The sequence below is a fragment of the Trachurus japonicus genome, chromosome 3, assembly GCF_045865225.1.
Source record: "Trachurus japonicus isolate A0001 chromosome 3, Traja_1.0".
NCBI classification, from domain to species: domain Eukaryota; kingdom Metazoa; phylum Chordata; class Actinopteri; order Carangiformes; family Carangidae; genus Trachurus; species Trachurus japonicus.
Window position 1 is genome coordinate 13,801,454 of NC_140909.1, and position 27,239 is coordinate 13,828,692.

A 27,239-nucleotide genomic window follows, 5' to 3' on the forward strand; every position below is an offset into this window, starting at 1 on the left:
AGAGGGACTGATCACAGAATACAGATAGGTGAACAGGAGGGACAGAGTGGCTGCTAGGAAGAGAGAAAAGAGAGTAAGAGATGAGCGAGGCATGGGACAGAGTGCTAAATAGGGAATTCGGGACAAAGGGGCTTATGTTCCTTCACTTTTAACCCAAGAGGCCAGGTACGTCTGCAGTCTCATCTTCACAGAAACGCAGGTGAAATCTGTCGCAACTTTGTGTCACGACAGAGGAAATGGGTTTGTCGGTAGGAATTTGACTTTTTCTTGAACTGTGCTCACACGGAAACCCGAAAGGGGATGAAGACAGATGCAATGAAACTAGGTGTGTGTGTGTGTGCGTGGGTCAGAGAGATGGGGAGAGCAATGGAGAAATAAAACCATTCAGGTCTGTTACCTAAACCCATCTGGAAGCCTGTGCTGAGAGAGGAGATCCAATGATGGCCAACACACTGAGAGTCTACAGTATCTGTGAGTAGCTGAGAGTCACCACTCTGCCTCCTCACAATTCAGCTTTCTCATCAGCTCTGTGAAAAGAGCCCTTTATTATCACTTCATCCTCTCAAGCTTTGCCCATGTGAAGGTGTTATTAGGAGATTGCATTTCAAGCAAGCCAGAGATTGGTAACACACCAACTAACTCTATTTCAAAGAGTGCGGAGGACTAAAAGATTAACCTAACAGATCACAGTGTTGGTATTGAAAAGGTTTCACCAGAGCGCCGCAACTAGAAGCGACAAAAATAGTTCACTTTTATTCTTATTCTTCTTATTTTTTTAAAGGTTGAAAATAAGTTTAGTCTTGTGGTCCAATTCATTTAGTCTATTTCTCATCATCTTTTTAGCATCAGCACAGCACATCGCTCTCCTCCCAACCATTTATAACCTATAATTAAACACAGAAGCAATTTCCCTTGCCAACAGCTTGCTTCCCATTGGATGAGAGAGCAGTGCTGCTAAAAGGAACCCATGCAATGTTGAAATGGGTGACGGGAGTGCACTGAAGCACGGCACCTTCAGAGACTACAGATAGGCTGAGCATGTGAAAGCGCTGACCTTCACGCGGGCAGGATGAGTACACAGGCCTCATTCAATTATTTGATACTTCCAAGTTGAGAAATACAACACTCGGGACATTTCAGTGGATCGCAGAGATACAAGTAAACACACACACACACAGAAACTTGCACACACAGATGCACTTAACACTTGCTCATAATTGCAACACTCTGAAGGCACTCCATCCCACTGGAGACAAGGAGGAGAGATTTTCTTTATGTGGAAAAGGAATCAAATTGCTGCTTCAGTTATTGCCTAAAACAAGCAGTCAGATTTTTTTTCAAATTAATTTCTTCTCCACATGTTGAGGGTGTAGCGTGTGCACACAGCAAATAGACAACATCATATCAGTACCAGCTGACATGTCTCCTTACAGAACTCCTTCCTCCTCTGTTTACCAGACTAAAAAATGCATGTCTACTTCTCACTGACTGCATTTTAACATCTTCTTATAGCCAAGAGGTGCTTCTGATACAGACTGTGGAGGAGGTATTAGAGGCTTATTGGACAGAGAGAATGGATTTGGCACAGTGGAAACCATGATTGGTTCCACAAATGGCTAATCCACAGACACAAAGATCATTGTGTGTGCACAGGATCTGTTTGTGTGCAGGGGAAATGCTGAGATTGGTTTCCCTGAGTTTTTATTAAACCAAATCTGCTGTGTCCACTCCTATGGTAAGATTGCCTTTTGGTGAAGTGTTGACAGACTAATTGGATAGAAATGAAAGCCTGTCCCTTATATAATGGAAAACAGGAGTAACACTTCTCATCTACAGTACTGCTGTAACCTTAATCTACATCTTGTTTTAGTGTTGCTACAGTTAGTCAAATATGTGACATCACCCACTGCCTTCTGGGACACATTCAGTCAACCTAATTTCTATATTAGTCCTCATCTCTTCTCACATAGCCTACATGAAGGTCCTTGGTTTAAGTGCCTTATTCACTTCACACTAATAAACCACCACATTACTGGTTGGGGCAAAATTAGGAAACATTTACTGTTCATTAGTGTCAGAGCATTGTTTAGCTCAGGCATCTTCACAATCTGATACATCTCACATAATATTTGAGACACAAGCTTCAAATAAATCTGTTCACTGAATTCAGACGAGATGAATTTGAACCGTTCTTTTCTCAATGCAACACTTTTCCTCCTGTATAATGAATGAACCAACATCTCGGCAAAAGGGTAACAATTCTATGTATCTGGACAAACTTCTAACACTGACAGAGGCATTTCTCTTGCTTTTCTGAATTCATCAAAAATTTATTTTGCTTTCATTCAGATTCTACCTCAACGTAATGGGGCGGGGGTGGATTTTAGATTGTAGGAAACTTGTCACAACTTTTAAATCTTTCTCTGTGTATTGATGCTGGTTGATGCTGCAAAGATAAAAACAGCACAGTGTTGATTTTAGACAGCTATCGCATCCAGAAAATGGATAAGAAAAGATATTACTAAAGCCCAGTGTGTCACTGTAAATGTGTCACCAGGTTAAGACAACGCCTTCAGCTTAAAGTCACTCAGTGTCAGAGAAACTGAGGGCATTTTTTTAATGAATTGCAAACTTTTTTCATTATCCTTAACTCCATAAATCTGCATAAACGGATATTCAGGATATATCCAGTGGCTGAAACGGATGTATTTTTCTGTTTATTAATATGGCTGACCTGTGCTTGAGCAGAGGAATCATTGAGAGCTTTTCGGAGGCCTTGGCTGAGCCCCCTCCGCAGATTCTGCCTCTGGATACTGTCCAATCTGTTTCTTCTCACGTAGATGGAAACAACTATCACAGATACACATGTAGAGATAAAGATGAAGACAAACAAAGACAAACAAAACATTTAAAAGAATTAGAAGACATAATAAAAATAGACAGTTTTTTTCCCCAAGACTGTGGGAAAACTATCATTTACCTGTTTTCACCCACATTCTCTCTGTAATGTTGCACTGCTGTGGCGGAGCCTCTGTGGTGGTGGTGAAAGGGGAGATGAAGATGGTTGTGGCCACCCTGGGAGGACTTGTTCTCAGGATAAGTGGAGTGAATGCTCTCCTGCTGGTTTGGGTCCTGATGGTGGTAGTGGTGGTCGTTCTCCTGGTAACAGGGATGGGCTGTTGCGCGGTAGCGGCGGTAGACGGTGTGGGTCTAACGGTGGGAGGCATGGTAGCGGGGGGATTTTTAGTTTTGACGGTTGAAGCTACAGTTGTGGTGGCGAGCTTCACGGAGGCTGTTGTGGTGTCCTGTCGAGGGGTCAGAGGTGGTACCTGAGATGTCCCTTCAGTGGGCCCAGTGGAAAGCACAATTCTGACCGACTGAGAGGGGGCTAGACTGGCCTCTTTTTCTTTGGGGAAACTGGACGTTCCGGCATTTAACTCTTCCGACCCCGCCTCTGTAGGGACAACAGACGCATCAGTACCATGCTGTGGGCGTTCAGAATCTATTGATGAGTTCAGACCAGGAGACAGGGAGGAAAATGTGGGTGGCACAGCTTTTACGGATGATGATGATGATGATGATGATGATGACGTTTTGTAAGATAGTGAAGTGGTAAGACTCACATGTAAGTGAGAGAACACCTGAGGATCGTTACTACCACTGAATGATAGCCATGAACTTTTTGAAGATGATTGTGGTGACAGGGTTAGTGGTGATGATGACATCAGCTCCCTTGACATTACTCCTTTCAGTTTTGAGTCAGCTGTGTTGCTGATATGGTCAGTGCCTGAGATACTGCTTACGAGGGTGGCTGAACGCGCAACGATCCCGTCCCCTGCCAAAGTGGGGTCGCTCTTATACACAAATCCAAGCAGAGTACCTTGTGAAGATGTCGCAGTGTCAGTAGTCATACGAGAGGTTGGCAGAAAAGTATCTGAGCCCCACTCTGGTGGAGGAGCAGTGTTGACAGTCTGTCCCTGCTGCAAACTGAGAGCAACACCAGATTTCACATCAGCTGCAGACAAATCTATACTCTGTTCTTTATAATCTGATGTCCCTTTAACGTATGCAAGAGATGGATATTCTCCAACAGTTGGATAAAGTGAAAACAGATCACTGTCAACTGTTGGATCAGTTGAATTCAATCTATGCACATTACGCTCTTGTCCATTTTCCAGCTTTGGATGTTCATATGATGGGCCATCTGCTTGTAAATTAGATTTTGCCCTTTCAAAGCCAGTAGATGTATTTTCTGAGTCAAAGGCGCTGCTTTGAGCAGGCACTGGCTTAGTGTCTTCCCACTTTTTATATGGTGCCATTAATTTGGTGCCAAAGCTGAAAATAGTGCTCACTGTCTCGGTGCTGTTTTGTCCATCACTGGAGGAAGTAGTAGCTGCTACAGAGAAAGCAGTGGAAGGCATGGCTGTCTGTTTGCCTAAATAAAAGTTGGATTTATCACTAGTAACGCTAGTGACCGGTCCCTGGGTGTGGGAAAAAGTGGCTGTCCTCAATGTTGGGATGATTTCGGACAAGAAAGGAGAAAACTGCTCATGACTGCTCATGACTGTCACATCATCTTTATGAGGGAGGCTTTTAAGATGGCCTAATGCCACATCAAAAGTTACTGGAGAAGAAGCGATTTCAGTAGGAGATCCTTTGCCAGAACCTTCAGAGCCTCTTTTCAACATAAAAACATCTTTTGTAGTAATGAAAAATGGAAACTGTGTTGTAAACTGCCCTTGCGGAACACCCTTCTTGTATATTAAAGTAGACTCTTCCTTACCATTAGATAAAGGGGAAGCTGAGCTCTTATCAATATTTCTGTGGAAGCTCTCAGCAGGTCTCTTTTGATGTGTTATGTGAATACTGGAAGCTGGTGATGTTTTACTGTTCTCTGCACTAGTTTCTGGCTTGAAAGTCAAAGGTATAGCATAGCCCACTCTCTCAGATGTTATAATAGTATTAGAGGAGACTTCAGCTTGGGACACCAGCTGTTTAGATTTACTGGTGGATGGCATTACATCAGATCTTGCATCAGACTTGCGGGGAAATGTAAGTAAAGATCTTGTTTGAAAGGGTCTTTGCGAGGGAGTTACTTTGGATGGTAACAAGGCTTTTGGTTGGTCTACAAAATTTATCTCACTACTGGCCGACAGGAGATCCTTGGTGTTGTTGTGGAACGGGCTGTGGCTGAGGAACAAGGGTAATAAGTAGGTTGAGTGGGGGGTTGAAAAACTTTCATACATGGTTTTATAGGTCATATCTTTTTCTGACCTAACTGGCAGTGCTGAACCAGAGGGAGCCACTGTCCCACTGTTGGGGGAAAATGTCATCTGTACAGTCGCCCATCGCCGAGGCTCTATTACGCCATTGGAAGACACTGTTTGTGTGACAAATTGTTGAAGGTTTATGACTTCATTCTTTGGCAAATTTGGTGAATCCAACTCTGATGTGGGGAGGGGTGTTGCTGCTCTGGTGATTGAACTGAGGATGTAACCACCGGTGGACTCCGGCCTCGACTGCGTGAGTGAGAGCAAGTTATTCTGGTGAGCTTGGGTGGAAACAGATTTGAGCTCTGCTCCTGCTATCCCTCCCTGGTTGTAATTCATATTGATGGCAGGAACTCCGGGGCTGCCGTGACCCGCTGCCATCACTAAATCACCACTATTAGATGTATGCTCCGAGGACACCATGCTGGAGTAGACTGGCATTAGCTTAGTGATTGCCGTTTCGGAGCAAGATGCTTTACCTGGTGAAGCCTTGGAGGGAATTGTTAAAAATGATGCAGCGGGTCTGAACGTCACTGCTGGTGAAACAGTTGGATTTATAACATGTGAACCGAGGGGTGACACCATTGAATCTCCAACACGATTGTGAGCTAAAGTCTGAGTGTCTACTGCTGTTTTGTCTTTCCTTTTCCCATATGCTGTTCGATTTAACACCTGCTGTGTGACATGACTAGAAGCTGAATATCCGTTGGGAAGGGCAGACAGCGGCGCTGATGTGGGATTTTGTGAATCTCCCTGCTGCGTTTGAACAGCTTGCCTCTCTTGATTGGAGGGAAATGAGGTGCTAATTTCTAGATCATCGGTCAATATAAAGTTCACACCTTGTTTCTGCATCTGAGTGGGTTTGTATAAAATCTTTAAAAGATTCTGTCTTGTCTGGTTAGGAGAGGGATATGATGTGTACATGCCGTTTCCTGGGGTCTTGATTATTGTTGAGCTTGTACTCCTTGTGTATGTATCACTGGCTCGGTGGATTTTATCTGCTGATGAGAAAAATGAGTGTTTAGTCACTGTATTGCTCTTGTCACTTCTGCTTTCATCTGGAAAATGTGATGGTTTGATTGTTATGCTTTGCAATCCCTGTGAAACAGCTGGTGGGACTACGGCTGAATGAATGGTGGTCTGTGAAGTTGTTAGACTGTCTGTCCAATCCTGAGACCCTGCTGGTGTTAATGCTGCTGTTTCGTTCACAGCCGCAGCGCTGGACACAATCCTTTGACCTTGGGAAGATACAGCTTTGTCTCGCCACTCAGTGGAGGATGATGAAGAGAACTGAGACACCAATGATGATAAGACAGATGAAGTGGATGGAGATGGTGACGACACCGACAATGACAATAAAGGAGATGATACTGCTGATGATGATACTGTTGATGACGAAAATGATGAGATATTCTTATTCCCATCCAAAAAGGACACATGTGAGGGCCTAGCGACAGGTGATAACAGGGTAACAGCCTTTATGGGTGTGGTGTACTCTTGAGATGCACTGGAAGACAAACCTGAGCTGGTAGAGAGGATCCTACCTCCGACGTCTGACAGCGAGGAGAGTGACTCTGAGCCATGGCTGGAACTATGTGAAGGCCATTGGGTGGTGTGGGTCTCGTCCCCGGTGACAGTCGGCGAGATTTGACTTTGATCAAGGCTCACCGGATGTTTGACAGTTCCTGCCATGACGGTTAAGACAGAAGAAAAGGCAGGCTGCCCTGATAAACCTTCTCCCTCAGACTCTGAGTCACCATCTGAATGGACGGCTGAGAAAGGCACCTCCTCCGCCACCGACAGGTGAGTCAATGGCCGAACAGGAGCAGCTGTGGCTGCGGGGTCGCTTGGTAGAGACGAGGAGCCAGAGGCATCATAGGTGGATTTTTCTGTCAATGGAACAGACAGGAAGAAACTAAAATTATCTCTTGTGTACCAACACCTTCTAGCAGCAATATTTATAAACTTTCTTAAAGTTGTAACTAAAGGTTTTGTTAATGATATTAACAAATATTAACTCATCATATGTAGATTACATGAGTGATAAGACAGACTGATACTGATACATTTGAGTTTAAAGCTTACAATTTTTATGATCTTGAACTTATCAATTAAGCATTGTCATTATTTTATGCTGCAAAATCTCTATAGCGCTGTATGTCCTTCTATCAAGCAGCATAAAAAAACTGACTGCCTCAGCAGCTATGCATATTCACTCAGCCTGAATGTCAGCAAAGAGTTATCTTTTAAAAAGATGAAAGATGAAGCCACCACAAAGAATCAGGTGTCTGACACACCCATGGAAAAGTCCTGACGATACATCTACAGTGTTTTAATTGCCATTGTGTGGTAATCGTTCTGTCCTCTGCCCCAAGGTGAAAACGCATGACAAATACTACACACATTCCAGGTTTAAAGGCACAAACACATTTTTCTAATAATCTGCGACAGCACACCAAGGGCAGACATTTATGTTTTCCCAAAGGAGAGAAAAGGAGACGATCTTCAAAGTGGAACAAATAGAATTATTCAAGGGACAGTGTTCAAGTATAGCAAAGATAACGCTACAGTACTTCTAAAACACACAGTGGACTTGTTACAGCTTTTGGCCTTCACAGAATTATGTTTCTGTGAAAGGCAGACCTACAGAAAGATATGGAAGTTTACTTTGTAGTAACTATATCATGAAAATGCAGGAGCTGATTTATGCCCCAAGACAGAACAACGTGCCGTTTTCTCTCATCCAGTCCTGCCCTCTGCTTTTCTTTTATTCTCAGCACATCCTCGACACGTCCATACAGGGATTCTTTTATCCATTTATAAAGCTTTGCAGTCCTGTCACATCTCCCACCCCCTCAGCATCTTTCCCCTGCTGAAGAGCATCCAGTGAACCAGCTAAACATGAGCAGGGGGAACCATTCGACAGACAAACATGTACCTCGATAGCAAACAGAGGCTACTGTAGGTACTCAGATACAAGTCATTTTTTTTCCTGAATCTGTTTTCCAATCAGGTTGGCTTGTATAATCACATTCTGTCCAGCGCATGCTGCAGAAATGTGAGGCCCTTGAGTCCGTGTTTTCTAAATTACATACATGATGACTGGCCTAAGGCAGTGTGAACTCACACAGCTGGCGCTATAAAACTATGTGAAAACCTTCATGTTCTGCAAATATCTGCAGAGCATTAAGACCAAACGGTAAAATAATCTAACACCTATAAATTCAGTAAAAGCTCCAGGTCACTAACTCTGAACATACTCTTAAATGTCACCAATATCCCAGATAATTGGCATAATGCTTTTCATAAGTTGTTTTTGGAGGGATAAATCACTGAATTTCATTAACTGCCAAAATTCATTTCTTAGAGACAACCCCTTCATGCTGTACTCATGATCCCACTTAATTCCCTTTCTTCGATAAATCATTCATGTGCTAAAATGTTATTAGTGAAATTGCTATATCGCAATTTCTAACCCACTGTTAAAAAGCGGTGATATAAAACAAGTGGGAGATGGAGAAATGTATTTCTCTAGTCACATCGCAGATGATACATGTGTCCTGCTTCAAGGCCACTAAGAGGTGATTCAGTCTTATCAAAATGAAAGAGAACTTCCTGCAGCCCAACACCAAACACCCCCCACCCCCTCCCCTGTTTAGTGTGCCCAGTGGCCAGTGGCAACATGAATGGGTGCACGGGACGATGGCCAGTCTGAACGGAGGTGTGGGGTCCACCTGTGGTTTTCCACCTGCTCTGACAGAGCTGAGCATATGGGCGGATTTCAATAATGGACGAGAGAGGACAAGATGTGCTGAATGTAGGAGAGAGAGAGAGAGATAGCACTATGAGAGAGCTGGCAGGTACATGGAAAATGAAAATGAAATAGTCCTGGAAAACTAGGGAACAGTTTGGGAAAGATTGAGGAGGTGGACATGGAGGTCACTGTGAATGGAAAACAGTATTCAGCTTCATGTTCATCATCATGATTCTTCACACCATCACCATCAGAAGGAGAAAAGTAATACCAGGTTTTGTACAGGTGCCAGTCACCTGGATTGTAAAAGATGTGCTCAATTGGATGGTCATTTGCGAAAGTTTGAAATGTGAAAAGATCTCTGGGTACTGAGCTGTTGGTTGGACAAGTTTAAAGATTTTTTTTCTTGGGTTGTGATGGGTGATTATTCAATATTTCTGAAGACTAAAATTCTCAAAAACTGATGACAGCAGGACAGAAAGTGTAAGAGAGCTCTGTTATGAACTCTATTGCATGCAAAGTGATGACACCAAAGATTCCAAAGATACCAAATATATAAGGCTGCATTTTTTGTGAAATGAAGTGACGCACAAAGTATGAACAGTTTTACCATGAAAAACCATGAACAATGAAAAACCACAGATGTAAGAAGAAATAAAAGGAACAAGTGGATGGTACAGGGTTTTAAGCACAGGTGCAAACTGGTCATTGATATAGCATATATGTGCAATGATATGCTTTTACTTCTTAAGGAGGAGACGGCTAAACTCTTCTCCTCCCTTGTCTCAGAAGCCCACTGCAACCAGCACACACAAACCACAGACCTCATTTCCACACTCATTTCATCCCTCTGCAGCCAGCGGTATCTTTGAGCTACCAGGACACAGACATGACACTGCTGGGGCTCCCACTGCTCAACTCACATTATACACTGCTACTCCTTTTGCTTTGAGCTGTTTTTGTTCTCTTATGTGCGGAAAATGGTAAACAAGAGAGTGTAATTCAATAGTGAGGTGGATGGAACCCTGGGAGCGCAGAAACAAATTTGAGAAGAAGCCGGGTCTCAGAAAGCGCCTCAGAAGTCCTTGCTATGTTTTGACTGCGTATGGATGGTGGAGGCACATACAGCAGCTTTGAGCTGTTGTTGTTCTATTAAAATGATAAATAAGAGCTCCAATGGTGAGGTTGAAGAAAGTCTGGAGGGAGAAAATTGTGATGGAGTGTGTTGACATACATATTGCACTTTTTTTTTTGTGCAGGGCTGGAGAAGCAGTTAGCAAGGATGCTGATGGATGGGAGGGAGGATGTCGTATGCATCCGGCACTATGCGTTTCATTTATTTATTTATTTACTCATTTATTTATTTTTTAAAAAGGGTGCAAACAGCACAGCAGGCTGAGACACGCATCAGCTGTCTGGAACACAGCCCAGTGGACACTTCACCCTGCAAGCATGCAGAGACGTGCACATGGTATTAACTGAAATGTTCATTCATTCAATCACTCATTTTGTGCCTCTGACAAAGAGTTTTTTTTTTTTTTGACTGATTACCTGTTTATTTCCAAGGGCATCTCAAAAACCTGAAGCTAAGCCAAAGGAGCCATTATCAAATTTGGAGGCATATTATGTAATTTTACAAAGCCCAAACAACACATTATGTTGAAGTTGTAAGCAAAAATAATATCCCCTTGCTAAATTCAACATACTGCTACAGCCATACTTGGCCTTGGTATAACCAGCAGCCTATGGTGGCTAATGTTAGATTAAAAAAAATAAATAAATAAAAACAATAAAACAAAAAACCCCTGAGATACTAATTGATCCTAAAATATACTATCAGACTAGATACTCACTTGTAACAGCTTTAACACCAACAGTGCCATCTTTGCTCTCTTGAGTTGACAGAACTTCACACAGCACCACCACAGACCGGCAGGCACACATGTGGCCGTCCCCGCACCAGCAACTGAACACATGAACAGTAGTTGATGTTCACAACACAGAGCTGGCTGGTGTTGCCAGCATAAAACAAACTTAACATGGCAAGAGCTGCTGCTGAAGGGCCTCCACCACCAGTTTTAGTCGAAAACGGAAAAAACCCAAAACAATGTTTGGAAGTATTTTGCATGTGAGGCAAACAGGGGCTGTATACTGCAGAGAAGTATAGGTAAATGAGGTGGTCTGGCCTACGCAGGACTTTTCCAAAACATGATTCAGCCGAGCTGAAGCATTTTCGTACTGTTATCGTATTTACAGGTGGCTTGAATTAAAAGACAAAGAAAAAATACGAAGGAGAGGAAGATAGAAAATGCTATTCAAATAACTTTAATTTACGTTTTCCCCACCACTTCTATCTCCACACAATAATCCAAGTTTTCGATCGAAATGCGTTGTGGGAAAGGTTGGGCTGTGAAGGATCCAACAGTTGGAACTTCAAATTTTTTAGGAGATACATTTTTTCAATTTTTCAGTTATTATTTTCCACGGCACCAATATCAAATTTGAAGTTTTAGTGTCATGATAACCCTTATGTTAGCTTATACTTTTTAACTCTTCTTAAATTGTTGTGTAACTTACATTACTGCGTCAGTCTCTTGACTGTAGCCCCCATGTACACAGCTCACTCAGCTGTGCTGTTCAGTGGAAATGTTGTGCCTTAACTCCACTCTGTATAAAGGGCATAAACACGTTAAAGCCGGCAGGCAGTCACCCAGCAAAACAGACATCTGTGTAAAATACAGAGCTGGCATCATAAGGCTGACACCGACACGGTTGTGTTACACGTCATGCCTCTGATTGCAGAAGCCACTATGTTATCTAAAATCACACGTAGAGGCGGTATTAGTTCTGTGAAAACAGGAAAAGGTGGCATGATAAGGGGTCTTTTAAAAAAGTAAGTAGAGCCAAGTCAAGCAAAAAACTGAAAGTTCTCCACTGCTGTGGAGAGGAGTGATAACCATCACGCATATATGGGGGCGCCCTGTTGGCTCACGTGGTAGAACAGGTACCACAAAGGCTTAGTTCCCCTTACTGTCTTGACACTACCCTATCCCAAGGCAAACTGCCCCCCAAAATAAGTGGAACAAGCCACAATGATAAGCATGGACACAGATAGTTACCAAACTGTATGATTCACTCACCACAAAAAAACAGGAGCATAGACTTCCCTATTCTGTTCATCAATTAACTGCACCCAATATATCAATAATCATTCAAAGACACACAACACAAATGGGTGAGAGTTGACACTTTTTTTTCAAGAATAACATCCAAACGTTAATCCTCCTGCTCTCATTAGGTCTTTGAGTTGAGACGTGTGTGTGTGCGGAACGGATTAATTTAACACAACCATAGTTCGCCTCAGAGGTGGAAGCAGATGTACAGTAGTCCCTTCCAACCAGTGGGGATTGGGAATAGGTCCTGTAAATAGCAAAGTAACAGTCTACTGTCATAAAAACAATAGTTGTTAACCCCAGATTAGTGCAGACTGGTGATAGTATGATACTTTCTTATGAGTATCAATCCTAAAACGGACACGTTTGGTATTGGAAGTATTGATACTTGAGTATCGATTAAATCACTAAATCAAACACTGCACAATTGACCACTGACTCAAGCTAAGCACTCCTCCCCCTCTGTCCTCCATCTTTGTGTGTTTCTCTCTCTCTCTCTCTCTCTCTCTCTCGCTAAGGCCTTCCGTCCCTTTCAGCCTGACATGTCGACACACTGACTTCTGTCCTGATGCAGCTCAGGATGCTGTAGTCATGGCTCATGTTGTTGCACTCTGTCCACTCCTATTACTGTTCACTCAGACTGTTCTCGACTGTCCTTGTCCCTGTGTTTGAGCTTTTCTCATTTAGGCTTAAACAATATGGTGGCATATGCTGTTAGATTTTATAGATCTGTCAACTGGTAGTTAGTTATCTGTACTTCTGGGCACAAGGAAAGGTGCCAAAACAAGAGAAGAAAAACGAATCTGGTAACTACATTGTATTAATTTCTTCCTGTATCTGCATTTCTATATGGTGCATTAGGGTAATTTTCCCATCAAGTGTTATGTTTTCCACTGCAGGCACTGGCTCAGTAAAACACACCAGAGAGCTATTATTCAGGGCTTTTAGCAAGCTTTTTGGAAGGTGACAGGGGACACATTCCCTCCACTCTCACATGAGGGATCATATATCTGCTGGCTCAAACTCTTTTGGCAAAAGTAGATGGGAAGTAGTGGGTCTAAACAATGAATAAGGTTATTTTTATGCCGAGGTCCCAACCGCAACCCATGAAAATAATCAGCTACAATAATCTAAATTAATACAGATGATGTAATAATGCTGAAAATAAGATTTTTGAAACAGTTTCAAACACTGTACTATTTTCTGAAGTGTAGCCTGAACACACACGTGTAGCTTCAATGACAGATCTTGAAGACAAAACTCCCACATCGTTAGAGGAACCACTTAACACTGCTCATAACAATATATAACTTTTTTTTTTATAGTCACACTGCTTTGGTTGAGGGAAATTGACACAAAGAAAGGAAATACTTGCACCAATTATTCCAGATTGTAAACATGTAGTAGAAGTATTCAGGGCGAGCCATTCCCTCTGATATATCAAGTGACCAGATGAACCTTAGTGGAGCAGACAGGATGACTGGAAGTCAGAGGGCTCAGTAGGGTACTGCAGGCAATCACAGTGCCATTAAAACCACCAAAAATAAGTCATGTTTCACTACAGCATCATGCCCAGAGGCAACACTGGCCTATGCACTGTCAAGGTTGAAAACAGAGATAGCACGCAACAGATATCGAGGTAAAGCTAAGGTAGATGGTATTTCTTTTCACTGAAGCATCACAGGTAATCATTCAGAAGGGTTTTATTGTTCAGACTGCACAAATGCATCGAAGAATGTCTTACATCAAGTGACATTTCTGATCTTTATAGATATGCAGATGTTGTGCTAACAAACCTTCAAACTGGTTTGATAATCTGAAAGCTCTGATTTCTTGTCCTGGATTAACCCAACACACAGACAGAGAGAGAGAGAGAGAGAGAGAGAGAGAGAGAGAGAGAGAGAGAGAGAGAGAGAAGCGACTGCATCAAACTGGAGCTCATGACTGTTTCCTGGGGCCGTACATATCAGAGAAGGCAAAGGGATGAGTGTAGGAGTTTAGCTACATGCTGAGGCTGTGATGGGCCCGGAGATTACAACAGTAGGTATGAAATGACAGGTGGAGGTCAAGGGAGGGCATCAGATATAGACGCAGCAGTTGATGGGACTATGTACAAGGTGAACATTAACATCAAGGTCCCCTCCTAATTTATGGATTAATTTTGGATACAATATCTAATAATACAATGAATGTTATATTTATTCCAACAAAGGTTAAATGAGAAACAGCAACTTGTCTTGAGCATGAATATCAGAAAAATAATCATTGGTGCTGTTGGATGTTATGTTATGGGATATGTGCAATGCTGTTATGTCTGTGTTTGCTGGGTTGGTATGGCTGAGGTGTATTGTTTTTTGTCATTGTGGCCATGAAGGCATTTATGGCGCAGCTAGAGAGTCCAAGACAAATTTCCCTGAACGGGACAATAAAGTGTATTGTTATCGTATCGTATCGTATCGTATCGTATCGTATTGTATCGTATCATATCGTATCGTATCGTATCGTATCGTATCGCATCGTTACTATAAACAACTTCAACGTTTGATACTGATCAATACTGCTAGGAATAAACCAACAGTTGTTTTATATGCCACAGCTGTCTCAGTATTAGGTTATGATGTGTGAGGACTCTAAATTAGAGAATAATTACTTTCATAAATTGGAGCAATTAACTAGTTAAGTCCAGTGGTTCTCAACCAGGGGGTCGGAGAAACCTGTGGAGTTGTCAGATGATTAAAGCAATATTTGATGTGGGGTTGTGAAGTATTAAAAACACAGTGTTTAGTCATTTTAGAAATGCTCACAGCAAAAGGCCAAAGTCAGATGAAGAGACTCAGTGAAAGCGAGCGAAAAGCAGTGAAATGTATTTTTGCAGCTGGCCCCATCCACAGCAGTATATTGCTCATCTTCTGTGCCTGTACTTTTGGCTAGGAGGGCACTGATCCAAATCTACTGCAGGTAATAGACTGACTATTGGACCTCACACGACCTCACCTCAAATGACCCAAAATATTATTTCAATGATGAGAAGAGAAGACAAAAAAAGTTTTCTTTTTTTTCTTTTTTTATATGTGGTAATCAATTTTTGGTGGAACATCTAAAATAAAATCTGGCAAGGGGTCACCATTTTTCTTGTTCAAAGGTTGCATTTTACAGGGTCATCATATTTTTCTGAGTGAAAAATCACAGTAAGTAATGCTCTCAAATCATAATGGGGTAGAAACCCTCTGAAAATTTGGTGGAGTACAATTACAAATGTATAGGTGAACTAAACCTCATGTAAACCAATGTAATGCATTCGACTACTGAAATCAACCAGCGTGATGTCTCTAGATAATATAAAGTATTATCATTAAACTGACTATCAATAAAATAATCATCGAAACAATTTGTCCCTGCAAGGATGAGCTGAATGAGTAATATAAAAAACCAGTCCTTTCTTTCTTGTTATCTATCCCAAGGAACAACATTTAAAATACAGACAAATTTACACACAGGGCATTTTGCTCCCTAACTTTTAATTCAAGGTCATTAAAGCAAATTCCTCTACATTTACTGCACTTGGCAAATGATCAACTTATTTTGTAACATCTGTACATAACATTGAGTATTTCACAAGAAAAAAGCACAAGAACATCTCTACAATAGACAGGGTGTGTGGCAGACATCCCCCATGACTGCGTAACAAGCTCCTGAGAGGCTCAGACAGAAAACCAACTGATGTTTGAGACAGAGGAGATGTACCCGACTCCGACCGCATCTATAGAATATATTGCAGCAGAGGTTGGCTGAGGTATGACGAGGATGGGGACAGGAGGACAATGGGGGATAACAAGGTGGGATAAGCCCTTTAAGCTTCCAGGATCCCCTATGAAATCCTCACGAGTCAAGCCCAAGAATGCTATAATGTATGTTATACAATCTCAGTGCTGCTGTATAACCTGTGGCCAACACTTCATGTGTTACATGCTGACAGTAATGTTTTCATGACTCAAAAATATTTAAGATTTTTTTTCTTTATATCCCAGTGTTCATGTTTTGAAAAAAAAAATCCTTTTACTCAACGAAATGCACATATTACACTGCAAAGATATTGAAATGCAAAATAAATTAAACTACTCCCTCTCAGCTCATTACAAGGATTAATAAGGCCGATCAAGAGTATAGGAAACTGCTTTGATAATAAACTGATCATTGCAGTTGCACATGTTTTATCATTGCACAGTTCAAAAATCTCACTGATTCCATCTTGTCAAATGTGAATATCTGCATGCTTTTCTTCATCTGTTGTAAACTGAACATCTTTGAGCTATGAACTGCTCGGGGAAAAGATAATGCGTATTCTTCATATCTCTTCACATCATATATATTTTATTGACCAAATGCTGAATCACTTCATCGCAAAAACAATTATTTAGATGATAAAAGTCTAAAGTTTCTGCCCGCGGCAGGTGCATGGAGCCCACACTGGGAACCACAACTTAATAATAAAACTGGTTATGCTTTGCAAGTGTTGGTGAGTCAGTGAATGAGAAATATTAAAATGGCAATATGCTCTTAATGCAGTGCAATACCATTCAACACAACATAATGTGCTATTTTCGCTGTAATATTTCCTGGACTTTTCATGAGCTGCTTCTTTTATGACAAGAAATAACCTCGCCTTTTGGGCACAACGGGAGACACAGAGAACAAGATCAGAGAAAATCTTCCAGATACAGGATTCAGGACATGGCTGTGTTATGATGTTCGCCACAGCTGAACACCGGGTCAAACAACACATGTTTGAGCTACAACACAGACACTAGTTCATGCTTCACATCACAGCAATCGGATATTCAACCTTGACACTGCACACAGACAACGCAAACACAGAGATCACTGCTGACTCCGGCAGGCAGCATGATGGATGAGCTCTCAAACAAAGGCCTCCACTGCATCTTCAATTCAACACAACACCACAGGGCCACTGCACACTGCAGCTTCTACTGTGACGGTGGCCATGAAAGATCATTCTATCACGTTTCCAATGAGGATGAAAATACTAATGAGTAATTCTGCATTCAACTCCTCTAACACTGGTAATCCTGCCGCAGTGTTAGAGATATTCTCACCTGCAATTGGTATTCATTTCAACGTGGTGTTAAAGAATTATGAAACTGCTTTGCTTAATGTAAGAAGTACTGCTAGTTTCTCTATTGTTGTATTATAATGCGTCTATAATAACAGCCTTATGTACAAACAGCCATCTGCAATTATGTGATTTAGAACTAATTATGTTACACTCTTTCAGCTAAATAAAAAACATGTAATTGAGCAATTATATCATGAGAAAGATATTGTATTCATAGTTAGCAGATGTCCAGAACTTGAAACCCATCTTTTCATAGGCCATCGTATGAACGTGAATTAAAAATATAGGTTATTTGTTAAAATAGTACCAGAAGTGACACCTGACAGTGACTGAAAAACTAATGTTCAGTGGAAGTTAAAATAGACTTTCCGTCCGTTATTGTATTTTAACGTCCATCCAGCTTATTGTAATAGGAAGTGAAAGATTAATGAAAAATACCCTCCAAATTGTTGGTGCACAAGAAAGAAATGACTGTCGAGTTTGAATTCTGACATTTCTTTTCCAAAAATGTATCTTTATAAATGATGTGTGACAACATGTCCTTTTTGTGATAACTGAAATGTAACAACAGTAGTTGTGGTATTATGACTTCAGTTTAAAGTACAAGGCATTACTACAGTATAGTACAGTGTGACCTGAGTGCTGAATCAAGAATATGTTGTATCCAAGCAAGGTACTTGCAATGCTAAAGATGGAAATACAGAGATAAATCCAACAGTCCTTCTGTGATATTAGAACATAACACCTTTTGGATCTTTTTAACAGATTTTCTGGCCTCAAGAGATGCAACATATGTTCCCATTTAAGCGGAGTACTTTAAGCACTTAAGGGGTTTGGATTTGCAATTTAGAGTGAACAAGGAAAAAAAATGTAAGCCTGGTTGGACAAGTTGGGAACTGTGTGGCAGTACAAAAAGGTAACTTTCTCTTGTCCTTCAAGTCCAGCACACACACACACTATAATAAGACAACACATCCGACATGTAACCCATGTAAACCTGCACAGTGGCTGCATCTGATGACTTGACATCTTGTCAAGGCCTCAGGATCCACCACTCGCTGTCACATTTCTCAGCATCAACACATTCCAGCTGCTGCACTGTGAGTACCCGACTTCTTCTGTGCATGTGGCAAATGCAGTTTGGAACATCATCTTAATTGTCTCTGTGACCTGTGATTTTTACATTTCAATCTAGATGATTCAGCACAGCTCTTATCATGAGCCTGCATCTCAGTGGAGCAACCCATAGTTTGCCTTGTTTTTGAGTGAAGAAGAGACAGCATGTTCAGATACTGTGGACACAGTACAAGCTGGTGTTGTTGCTGGTACGCCTTTGCATCTGGTCAAACAACAAAGTAGACTCTGCTACCACTAAGAGATGCATAGCCTCAAATACTGGGACTGTAATATGAATACATACATACAAAGGAAAGTATCAGAGGAAATCCCAAGTCAAATACAGCCAGAGCTGAAAACATTTGTTGCAAGAGGAAAGTTTAATCTTCTTATACATTACATAGACATACACGTTTGGTCATATTTAACCTCTGTGGCACAACAGGGTCAGATATATTGATATACTGTAATATGTTATATCAATCGCTCTGGACAGGGTCAAAGACAAAGATACACATCCGCATCACATCATCTCAAAGGTCACAAGTACACCTGAGTATAATGGATCTGGGGTATGTGGCTTCAATATATTATTCAAGGGGTTTTTCCTCACTTCACAGAGAAAATGCAGATCACAGAGACTACCTTTGAAAAGAGAATTAAATTCTTAATGTAGAGGAAAGGATTTTTTCACAGGTTCTTAAATGATTCTACTGGACACTGTCCAAGATGTGGGCTGACAAATACGGCAAACTGTGGGAAGTGTCAGAGTTCAGATGGGACCATCTGCTATCAAAATGTCCTCAGATTTTCCTTACTCAGATTTTATTAGCTGAGAATTTATAATTCATTACTGAATCTTAACAGTCTTCATTTGGGGTTTTGACTAAGATTATATATCCTCTCACAGTCACCCGACTGTAGCGCCGCAGATTTGTCTCAGAGAAGTTGAATATTGGGCACAGAGACACTATTAAGAGGATGGACGTCCCCACGGGAGCCATCGTTTCAGGAATGGTTTATCCAGCTCGGCTAGGTTGCAGGTTTCTTTCAGAATGAAAAATAGGACACATCATTCAGTACATATCAAAATGGGGACATTCCAATGATGTGCATCTATGGTGCTGTACGATTTGAAACGTAAAAAGACAAGATAGAAAAAACAAATTATGTTCTTTTCCTTTTTCTGTGTTTCTTTGGGAAAATTGACATAGAAAATGGAAATAATTGGATTTTCTGATGGTGTATTTCTTTGTCCCTCTCCCTGAGATGTCATTCTATTTTGTCAACCTGTCATCTGTTAGGACTATTTTTATAGTAAAAAATGGGTTTTTTTATATACGTGGTTTTTAACATTAAAACTCTCAGTCTGTATGCCTCTTTAAATCATCCCTAAGCTTAATTTCTTTGTGCTCTTTCCTTGCAGACTTCGTAAATTGAATATTCTGTCATTCTTCTCATGTAAACTTGTGCCCTTCCCCCATCCCTACAATGAGAGCCTTTTAATGGCGGCAAATCATGCCTTGTAATGACGTCCACTGTCAAGGAGAGGTCTGTCTCCTAGGTACCATGATCTAATCCGATGGACACACTCTTGACCTTGATTAGACACCTAACACATCACAGTACCACTGGCAACAAAGCAACACACACACAGTCACTCTCTTAACTGCATTTTACCAATATTGTACAGATCAAATCATTTCTGTGGTTTGGTTGGTTGGTTGGTGGATGAAAAACATAGCCATTTATTGCTGTAATTAAATCATTGAGCTGTAGGTCTCCTGTGCAATATGTCAGGTCCTGTGGTGAGTTTTAGCTTCAAGGAGATTGATGCAACACAGTTGATGTTATAAAACAAACCGAACATCAAACACAGCAGCTCCATAATCTAAAAATGTTTAGCATTAAAATAAAGGGAAGGTTCCCTCACCGCAGCAGGTTACAAAAATGCTGAGAGTGGCGAATTGTGACACACATTACACAAGTCAATACAAGCACACAAATACACACAGTCTCTGAGGACAAATTAATAAGATATCCATGAAGGATGAAGAGAAACAAACTGTGCAACTTGCACAGACTTTTTCTACAGATGGATTTGAGCTGGAGCATGTGCATGGGTCTTGTTTGTGTGTGTGTGTATATGTGTACTTCTCCAGAAGCAGTGGAGCTACACACTCGGATTATCCCAGTAATGAATTGGCCTGTGGGGAATGGCCCGTCCCATTTTAAAGACTTAAGAGGTGACTTGTGCTCTAAAGTAAGGGCATGAATCAAACAAATGCGACATGGTATAGATTTATGAACGTGCATAAAAGAGAGAGCATTTCAATATGTCTTGTGCCTGTGGCTGCAAGAAAATGTCTTTCTTGTTTAAAAAAGAACTATTTTCCTAAAGAGCAACTAAGTAGCCACCTGTCTGTGACATAACATACAGTATATGCCTTTATTTTAGGTTTTCCTTTAAATGACTAAAATTAAATGCATTCACATTTTAGCACCTGTTTGTGTAGTTCATTCAAATTACCTGCAAAGGTATAGGGACAAAAAGTGCGTCTATATTCTGCCAGGAAAACACACTTCAGTCCCAAGAGAGCTCGATTACTGATTAATAAGATGGGCCTCTAAAACTGTTGAAGACTTCCTTTAATACTCTTTCGGTTCAGTTTATCCCTATCCTGCACTCTTGATGCTTCACTGATGCTGTCATCTTTACTGCCTCCTCTCTCAACCTGTTTCACTAAAGCTAAAAATCAGAGCGAGCCCCTGAATCTGTGATGTCACTGGGATTTAAAATGAAAGGTTTCTTCACAGACTGTGAGATGGATGCTAATGTTTCGCAGTCATAATCTACCTCAGTCAACATGTCTCTGCCTGTGTGGGGTCACTTTATATACTGATTTGGCTGTGAGCAATGGTAATGCACTGACAATGCTGTTTGATGCATTTATAATGAACAATGCCATGGATAAATTGAAAGTCCTTACAGGTCTGAATGTTTTGCTTGAGATAAATATTATAGTTTCATAAGACTGCTGCATCATTTTCTCTCCTATATTATCCATCAGAAAAAAAACTTTTTACACATTAAAGAAAAACCTAAATGATGGCACATTTTATTCATATTGTGATGCTCTTTGAATGGAAGTCATGTATTGAATCCAAGCCTAGCCTGAATTTGTATATAGGCTAATCCAATTAGAGTACACAAAAGAATAACATACTCATATTTACATGACAATATGATAGTGGTGGTCAGGAGAGCTCAGTGACTGAAAAGGGGCTCACGGACCAACAATGTAACATTCATTGGTAGGCCTGTATTTCTCATAGTGATGCTCGCTCAAGTGACAAAATTCATCATTACCAAAGAGCTTGCTCGCAGTGAAAAAAACCCTCAAAGATACATCAGCAAAGTTTAAACCTTTAGATTTAATGTCATTCTGCACTCTGCCTGAACACATGTTATTCTCATATATAATCTTGTTGAACCCATTTTTCTTTGTGGGAAAGTGTTCTGGACTTACGATCCCCACTGACATAGAGCTAGGAGTAGCCTACCATACTGTAGATATGAGAAGACTAGATGACTTGTCATTGGGCAGCAGCAGGGTTGCCTAACCCTAACCCTTGCGTCGGTCCACTTGCTCCCTCAGAGCATTATGCCTATGATGCATGTTCTACTAAAAAACGGTTTGGTTTGTTATGAACGTCAGAAATGCAGTTATGATACTGCATACTTAAATCACGAATAATTACCTTTCTATTAAAGTAACACTATAATAACATTAGTTAAACTTAATAAATAGGCCTATATACGGACAAATTTCACAGAGTTATGAATAGTTCTTTACTGGATCACCCATCAGAGTCAGAGTGAGTTGACAGATGCAATAAGGCTACCTGTGAGTTATGTCTGCACGTTGTCTGATTGTAGCCTACACCTTGGACATGTCGCCTGTCTATCACAGGGCCGACATACAGAGACAGACAACGCACTCACGATCACACCTACAGGCAGAGTCGTGCGTGAGATGAAGCTGGTGTCAACCGGAGCACGTAGACACAGGGAGAAGACACAAACTGCAGCCAGTAAGGCCCCAGGCCTGGGAATCGAATACACAACCTTCTTGCTAACCACCTAACTACTGTGCTGCCCACATCGACAGCCTGTCATGTCTGACCTAATAAAAAACTTAGTTAGCAAGGTGTTTTAAAGACCAGTGAAAGAGTCAGCTGAACACAAGAGACGCACAACTGACAACTTTTCCACACCTGTATGAAAGGCAACCAAGCCATAACCATTAACCGGTCCACAAGTTTGCTCCATTAGCTAATGTTTTGGTGCTGTTGTCGGCCACCAATAAAAACAGACTTTTAAAATATTTAAAAATGTGTAGCAACTTCCTCACACGTCGAGGAGCAGATCAGTTCTGAGTCAACATATGGCTCTTTAGCCTTGGCAAAGCCAGACCGGGATTGGCTCCACCGTGACCAGTCCACCTCTGTTCTGGTTTTATCTCTTTGTTTAACAGAAATCATTAAAACTTGGTTTCTTCAGTGGAGGAAACTCCGGCAGGTGGCTGTCAAATGCACACTGGGTACCACGCTGAGCCGATGGTGGCCAATGGTTTAACAGGAGGTTACTCACATGCACTTTCATGCAGACCAGCCACATGATGCAGTATAGCCTACCTACATCACCTGTTACAGTATTTAGAGCATGCTGCGTTGTGTAGTGTAGGCCAGCATGACCCATGTTCAGAGAAGTGACCACTGCAGGTGATGACACAGATGGAGTGGATGAATTAGAGTGTGGTTACAGGGGCGAACATCCTGCCTTTAAGCATTGGGCCTATTTCGAGTAGCAGGGAAAGAGGCTGACTGCTGCTCAGTGATCTCCCCTATCCCTCTGTTTCTTTAACAACCTGTTCACTCCTACCCCCCATCCCAACTTGTTTTACAGGGGAACACCATGGGTACTTGTAGGTGTAACCATCTTGGAAGGTGAAAGGAACAGGAGGAGACTTCCACTCATCACCAGCTCCTTTGTTTTCCTTGTGTTTAGCAGGAGATTATTGCACCTGTCTACACACAGTTGTTGTTAAAGACTGTTTCTTTGCAGTGGAAATCATAGATAAGAAGCACTGAATAAAAAATACTGTATATGTATCATGTCTTTGTACCTAGATTGTAGAAGTTGAATCCAGTCTACATGTCACTGCAGCTAGCTAGTGCTCTGTGCCTGTTTGTACTGTGTTAGTGTCTGCCTGTGAACTCACTGCTGGCTGCTAAGCATGTAACCTTCTGTGTAATGAATGTGTTTGTATGTCTCAGTGATCTCACATTCCCTGCTCCAGCGGTTCAAAGAGATTAGCTGAAATGCCACAGTCCACAGAGGCATCTGTGCGAAAAAAGCAAAGCCTACAGCTACACTTAGCATTATACTTTGCATTTCACTTCATAACAATAGTTGACAAAAACGGAATGTGATACAGTGACAGTGACGCCATTAAATGTGACTGATGACCCCATCTGTGTAGAGGCAAATCTCCCTCTTTCTGACTCTCTTGTCTCTCTCATTTATGCACACCATAGATCTAAATCCTAGTCTGTTCCAGCCTTGTTCATTTCTCCTAAAAATCCTCTTACATTTTTAACTTTCATATCAATAATATATACTAGAGTAAGGCCCATCTGTGACTCCCAAGAGGTGCCACTGTGTGGAATAACTAATATAGCCATATCCAATAGATTTTTACAATGTTAAAACAGTCTACACACCAACTGTGAAGCCACATAGATAATTTTACTTATTTTGGCTATAGACATCTTTTCAGGATTATGTATGTGCACACCAAGCTTGACTGACATCTCCCTGACTCTCTCCCTGGGTTTGCTGCAGCTGTTGGGGCGAGATAAATAGCACCTTTCTTGCTCTCATCTTTGAATTGGACTAGTATCCCTTTGCACACATTTTAGATTAAACCACACTATACATCAACAGGTCCACTGACAACTTCAGGTCACAGTTTATTCTAAGGGCTGGCTACCAGGTGTGCATTTCGATATAGTGGAAAAGTTTTGCTCCTAAATGTTACACGGTTGGATTTACATTTACATCAAATAGATAGATGAATTATGTTTTATCTTTTATATCTAGTCTTAACATGTCTTAGACACAAAACAAAAGTGTTTCTCCTTAGATCCCTGAATTTTAGAGGCGTCGGGCCTCGTCTTCTGCTGGAGTCCAGTGTGACAGGGTGTGATGAACATTGGCCTTGTGCGGAGCAGTGGGCTGTATTATACAGTGTGCCCCAATAAATCAGGCAACCTGCTGTCCTCTCTCAAGCAGCAGCAGCAGCAGAGCCAAGCCTATGTCTGCCATCAGCCTGCACCTCATAGGAAAGAGGGAGACAAGAGAACAGGCAGGCACCAAGGTACAGAGAGAGATACTGAGGGGAAAATGTGGGGATAGCTCATAGCGCGCACATACACACCACACAAACACAATATTCCCTGATTGCACTGAACTATATGAGGGATAATGTGTGGCAGATGGTCTGCGATACTAATTAGAAGCTGTTTGCCTTTCTTATGACTACATCTATGTGCGGTAGAAGTGCTGCCTGCTTCATTTACAGTGAAGGGGAGAAGACTACAGACCTTTTGACTTTCTTTAAGATCTGACAGATACAGACTACAGGAGGCCTGGAAATTAATTATAGCAGGGATGGACAACATAATGATTAATTGATAATTAATTACCGTATAATTCCCGCTTTCTGCCCTTTTAGCATTTTCATTTCTGCCACTTGAGTTCTTACATAATGTTGAACAAACCTCACGTAGTCTCCCCGCTGAATCAGCCTCATAACATGCAAAAGGAAACAGATGGAGAGGAAGGACTATAAACTACTCTACAGAAAAGCATCACTGTTTTTTGTAGATTAAACAATTTGATACTTATCTGTTCACAAAGACTATTGTTTGCATCACGGCCGACGTGACGAGACTCACAGAGGCACAGCTGAAGCTCCACATAAGGAGAAACCACCGAACCGACTGCGCGCACACACACACACCACAGACAGACACATACATCTTAAGCCCTCCTGACATGCTCACCCACAACATAAGTAAATGTGGTTCAGTAAATCACTGCAATGAGGTGAAACGAGGGAAATAAAAAGAACAAACAGAAAAACCATGACCACTATGTGCTCCGGAAAACCCAGAGCTGATGCAGGCAGGTCATCAGACCAAGGGTGAGTCATGGTTGCAGGTTATTATAACTAATTCCTGGAAGTTATTTAAACATTAAGCATCGTGACAGCCCTGAAAAGACTCATCTCAATGGAGTGGAAGGAAACGAAAGAAGAAAAAAAGAAAAGCAAACAGGTAGTAGGTGCATTAGAAACCAGAAGCGAACCACAAATAGTGTTGTGATGTGCAGCTCACAGACCATTTGATGCACACTAATAGTCATTTTATGGGTAGAAAGCTCAGACTGCATTGCAAATAGGAAATGTCTTTGAATCCTACTGCCATGACTCCTTTCAATGAATTCCTAAGCAGAGAGTGATGACTGGCAACAGCTCAGGGATGGCGTCTCATAGAGCGAGAGGTCTGTGAGGTTAACCCCCGTCAAATCAAGCTGTCAGCACTCAAAAGCAACGGCCTGGTTGTGGTTGTACAGCAATAAACAAGAGCTGACGTCAGACCAGGACCAGATAACTGCTTTGCTTAGCTCGCTCTTCTGCGTGTCCTCATGCTGCTCGCCGAACATCATTTCACCAGCTGTGTTAATAAGAAAGCAATAAACCAGACAAGAGATCCTGCAAGTTAATTAAAGATCAATCTGGCTGCATGAAAAAGCTTCAGCTCTGCAGCCAAAATTACTCAGGATACCCACAAGACACTGCACCCTGCCTGGCTGCACTGTCCTCTACTCTACTGGCTGCTGAAGGGGTTTGTGGGGAAAAAATGTTACTGCTGCACAAATATTGGTGTTCCAATAGAAATAACATGTTGTACTGGTTCCACGCATTAAGGGAGGAAGCTGTGAGTCTTTACATCAGCAGCTCAAAGCAGATTGAGGATGTTTTTCATTCACTACACCTTACACACACACACACACACACACACAAGCAGTAGAGCCCAATTGATACTGCTATTGAAGTTTATGGGTTTTAAAATGCATTGCTAAGTGTTTTTGCTGGACGAACTATGTAACGGTGACAGTAAATTCTAAAATTACCTTTACACCCTATTCTGCATTTCTGCATTGCAGTGTATTGTTAGCTGCCAGTATGTCTGTCTGTACCATTCATCATTCAAACTCCAGTGTTTTGTAGTTGAGCCAGAGCGCGGGAACAACATGACATGAAAAGCCAATGCCAGACTGTGTTTTAATGAATTCATGAAGCAATATGAAAGAGGAGGAGTGTAAATATAAACTTTATGTGTTGCTTGTAAGTTATTTATATTTACAAATGTGTTCTCTAATATTGCATGAAAGCAATGGGGTAGCTCTAGTTTGATTTCCCCTTTTATCATATTGATATCGATTCTGCTCATTGTGATATTTAGGGGTGTGATTTGACCTCTCATAGTTTTATAGTATAATAGTGAACCTGAGGGGTGCAGTGGGTGTAGTATAGCTCACTGCAGGTGACTCATTGGAATAATTTATTCATGTAAGTCATGTATGAGGCCTGTCACTGAATGAATTCAACACATCTTGTCTTTCGCTGTACAACGCACACACCTGACCTGAGGAATAATCT

At 41.4% G+C, this 27,239-nt stretch overlaps 1 protein-coding gene across 3 annotated transcripts in view; it reads right to left on the reverse strand.

Annotated features, from left to right (window-relative positions):
- kiaa1549lb (KIAA1549-like b) overlaps positions 1–27,239 on the reverse strand; it is a 54,778-nt gene that overhangs the window by 24,885 nt on the left and 2,654 nt on the right. For 2 of the 3 annotated variants that reach the window (XM_085762895.1, XM_085762917.1), the window contains exons 2-4: positions 6,791–7,159; positions 2,981–3,454; positions 2,735–2,850 (exon numbers count right to left, since the gene is read on the reverse strand). In XM_085762895.1, coding sequence (XP_085619021.1) covers positions 2,735–2,850; positions 2,981–3,454; positions 6,791–7,159 — 959 coding nt within the window. The remainder of the gene's footprint in view (positions 1–2,734; positions 2,851–2,980; positions 3,455–6,790; positions 7,160–27,239) is intronic. The other variant, XM_085762906.1, reaches the window with a different exon arrangement.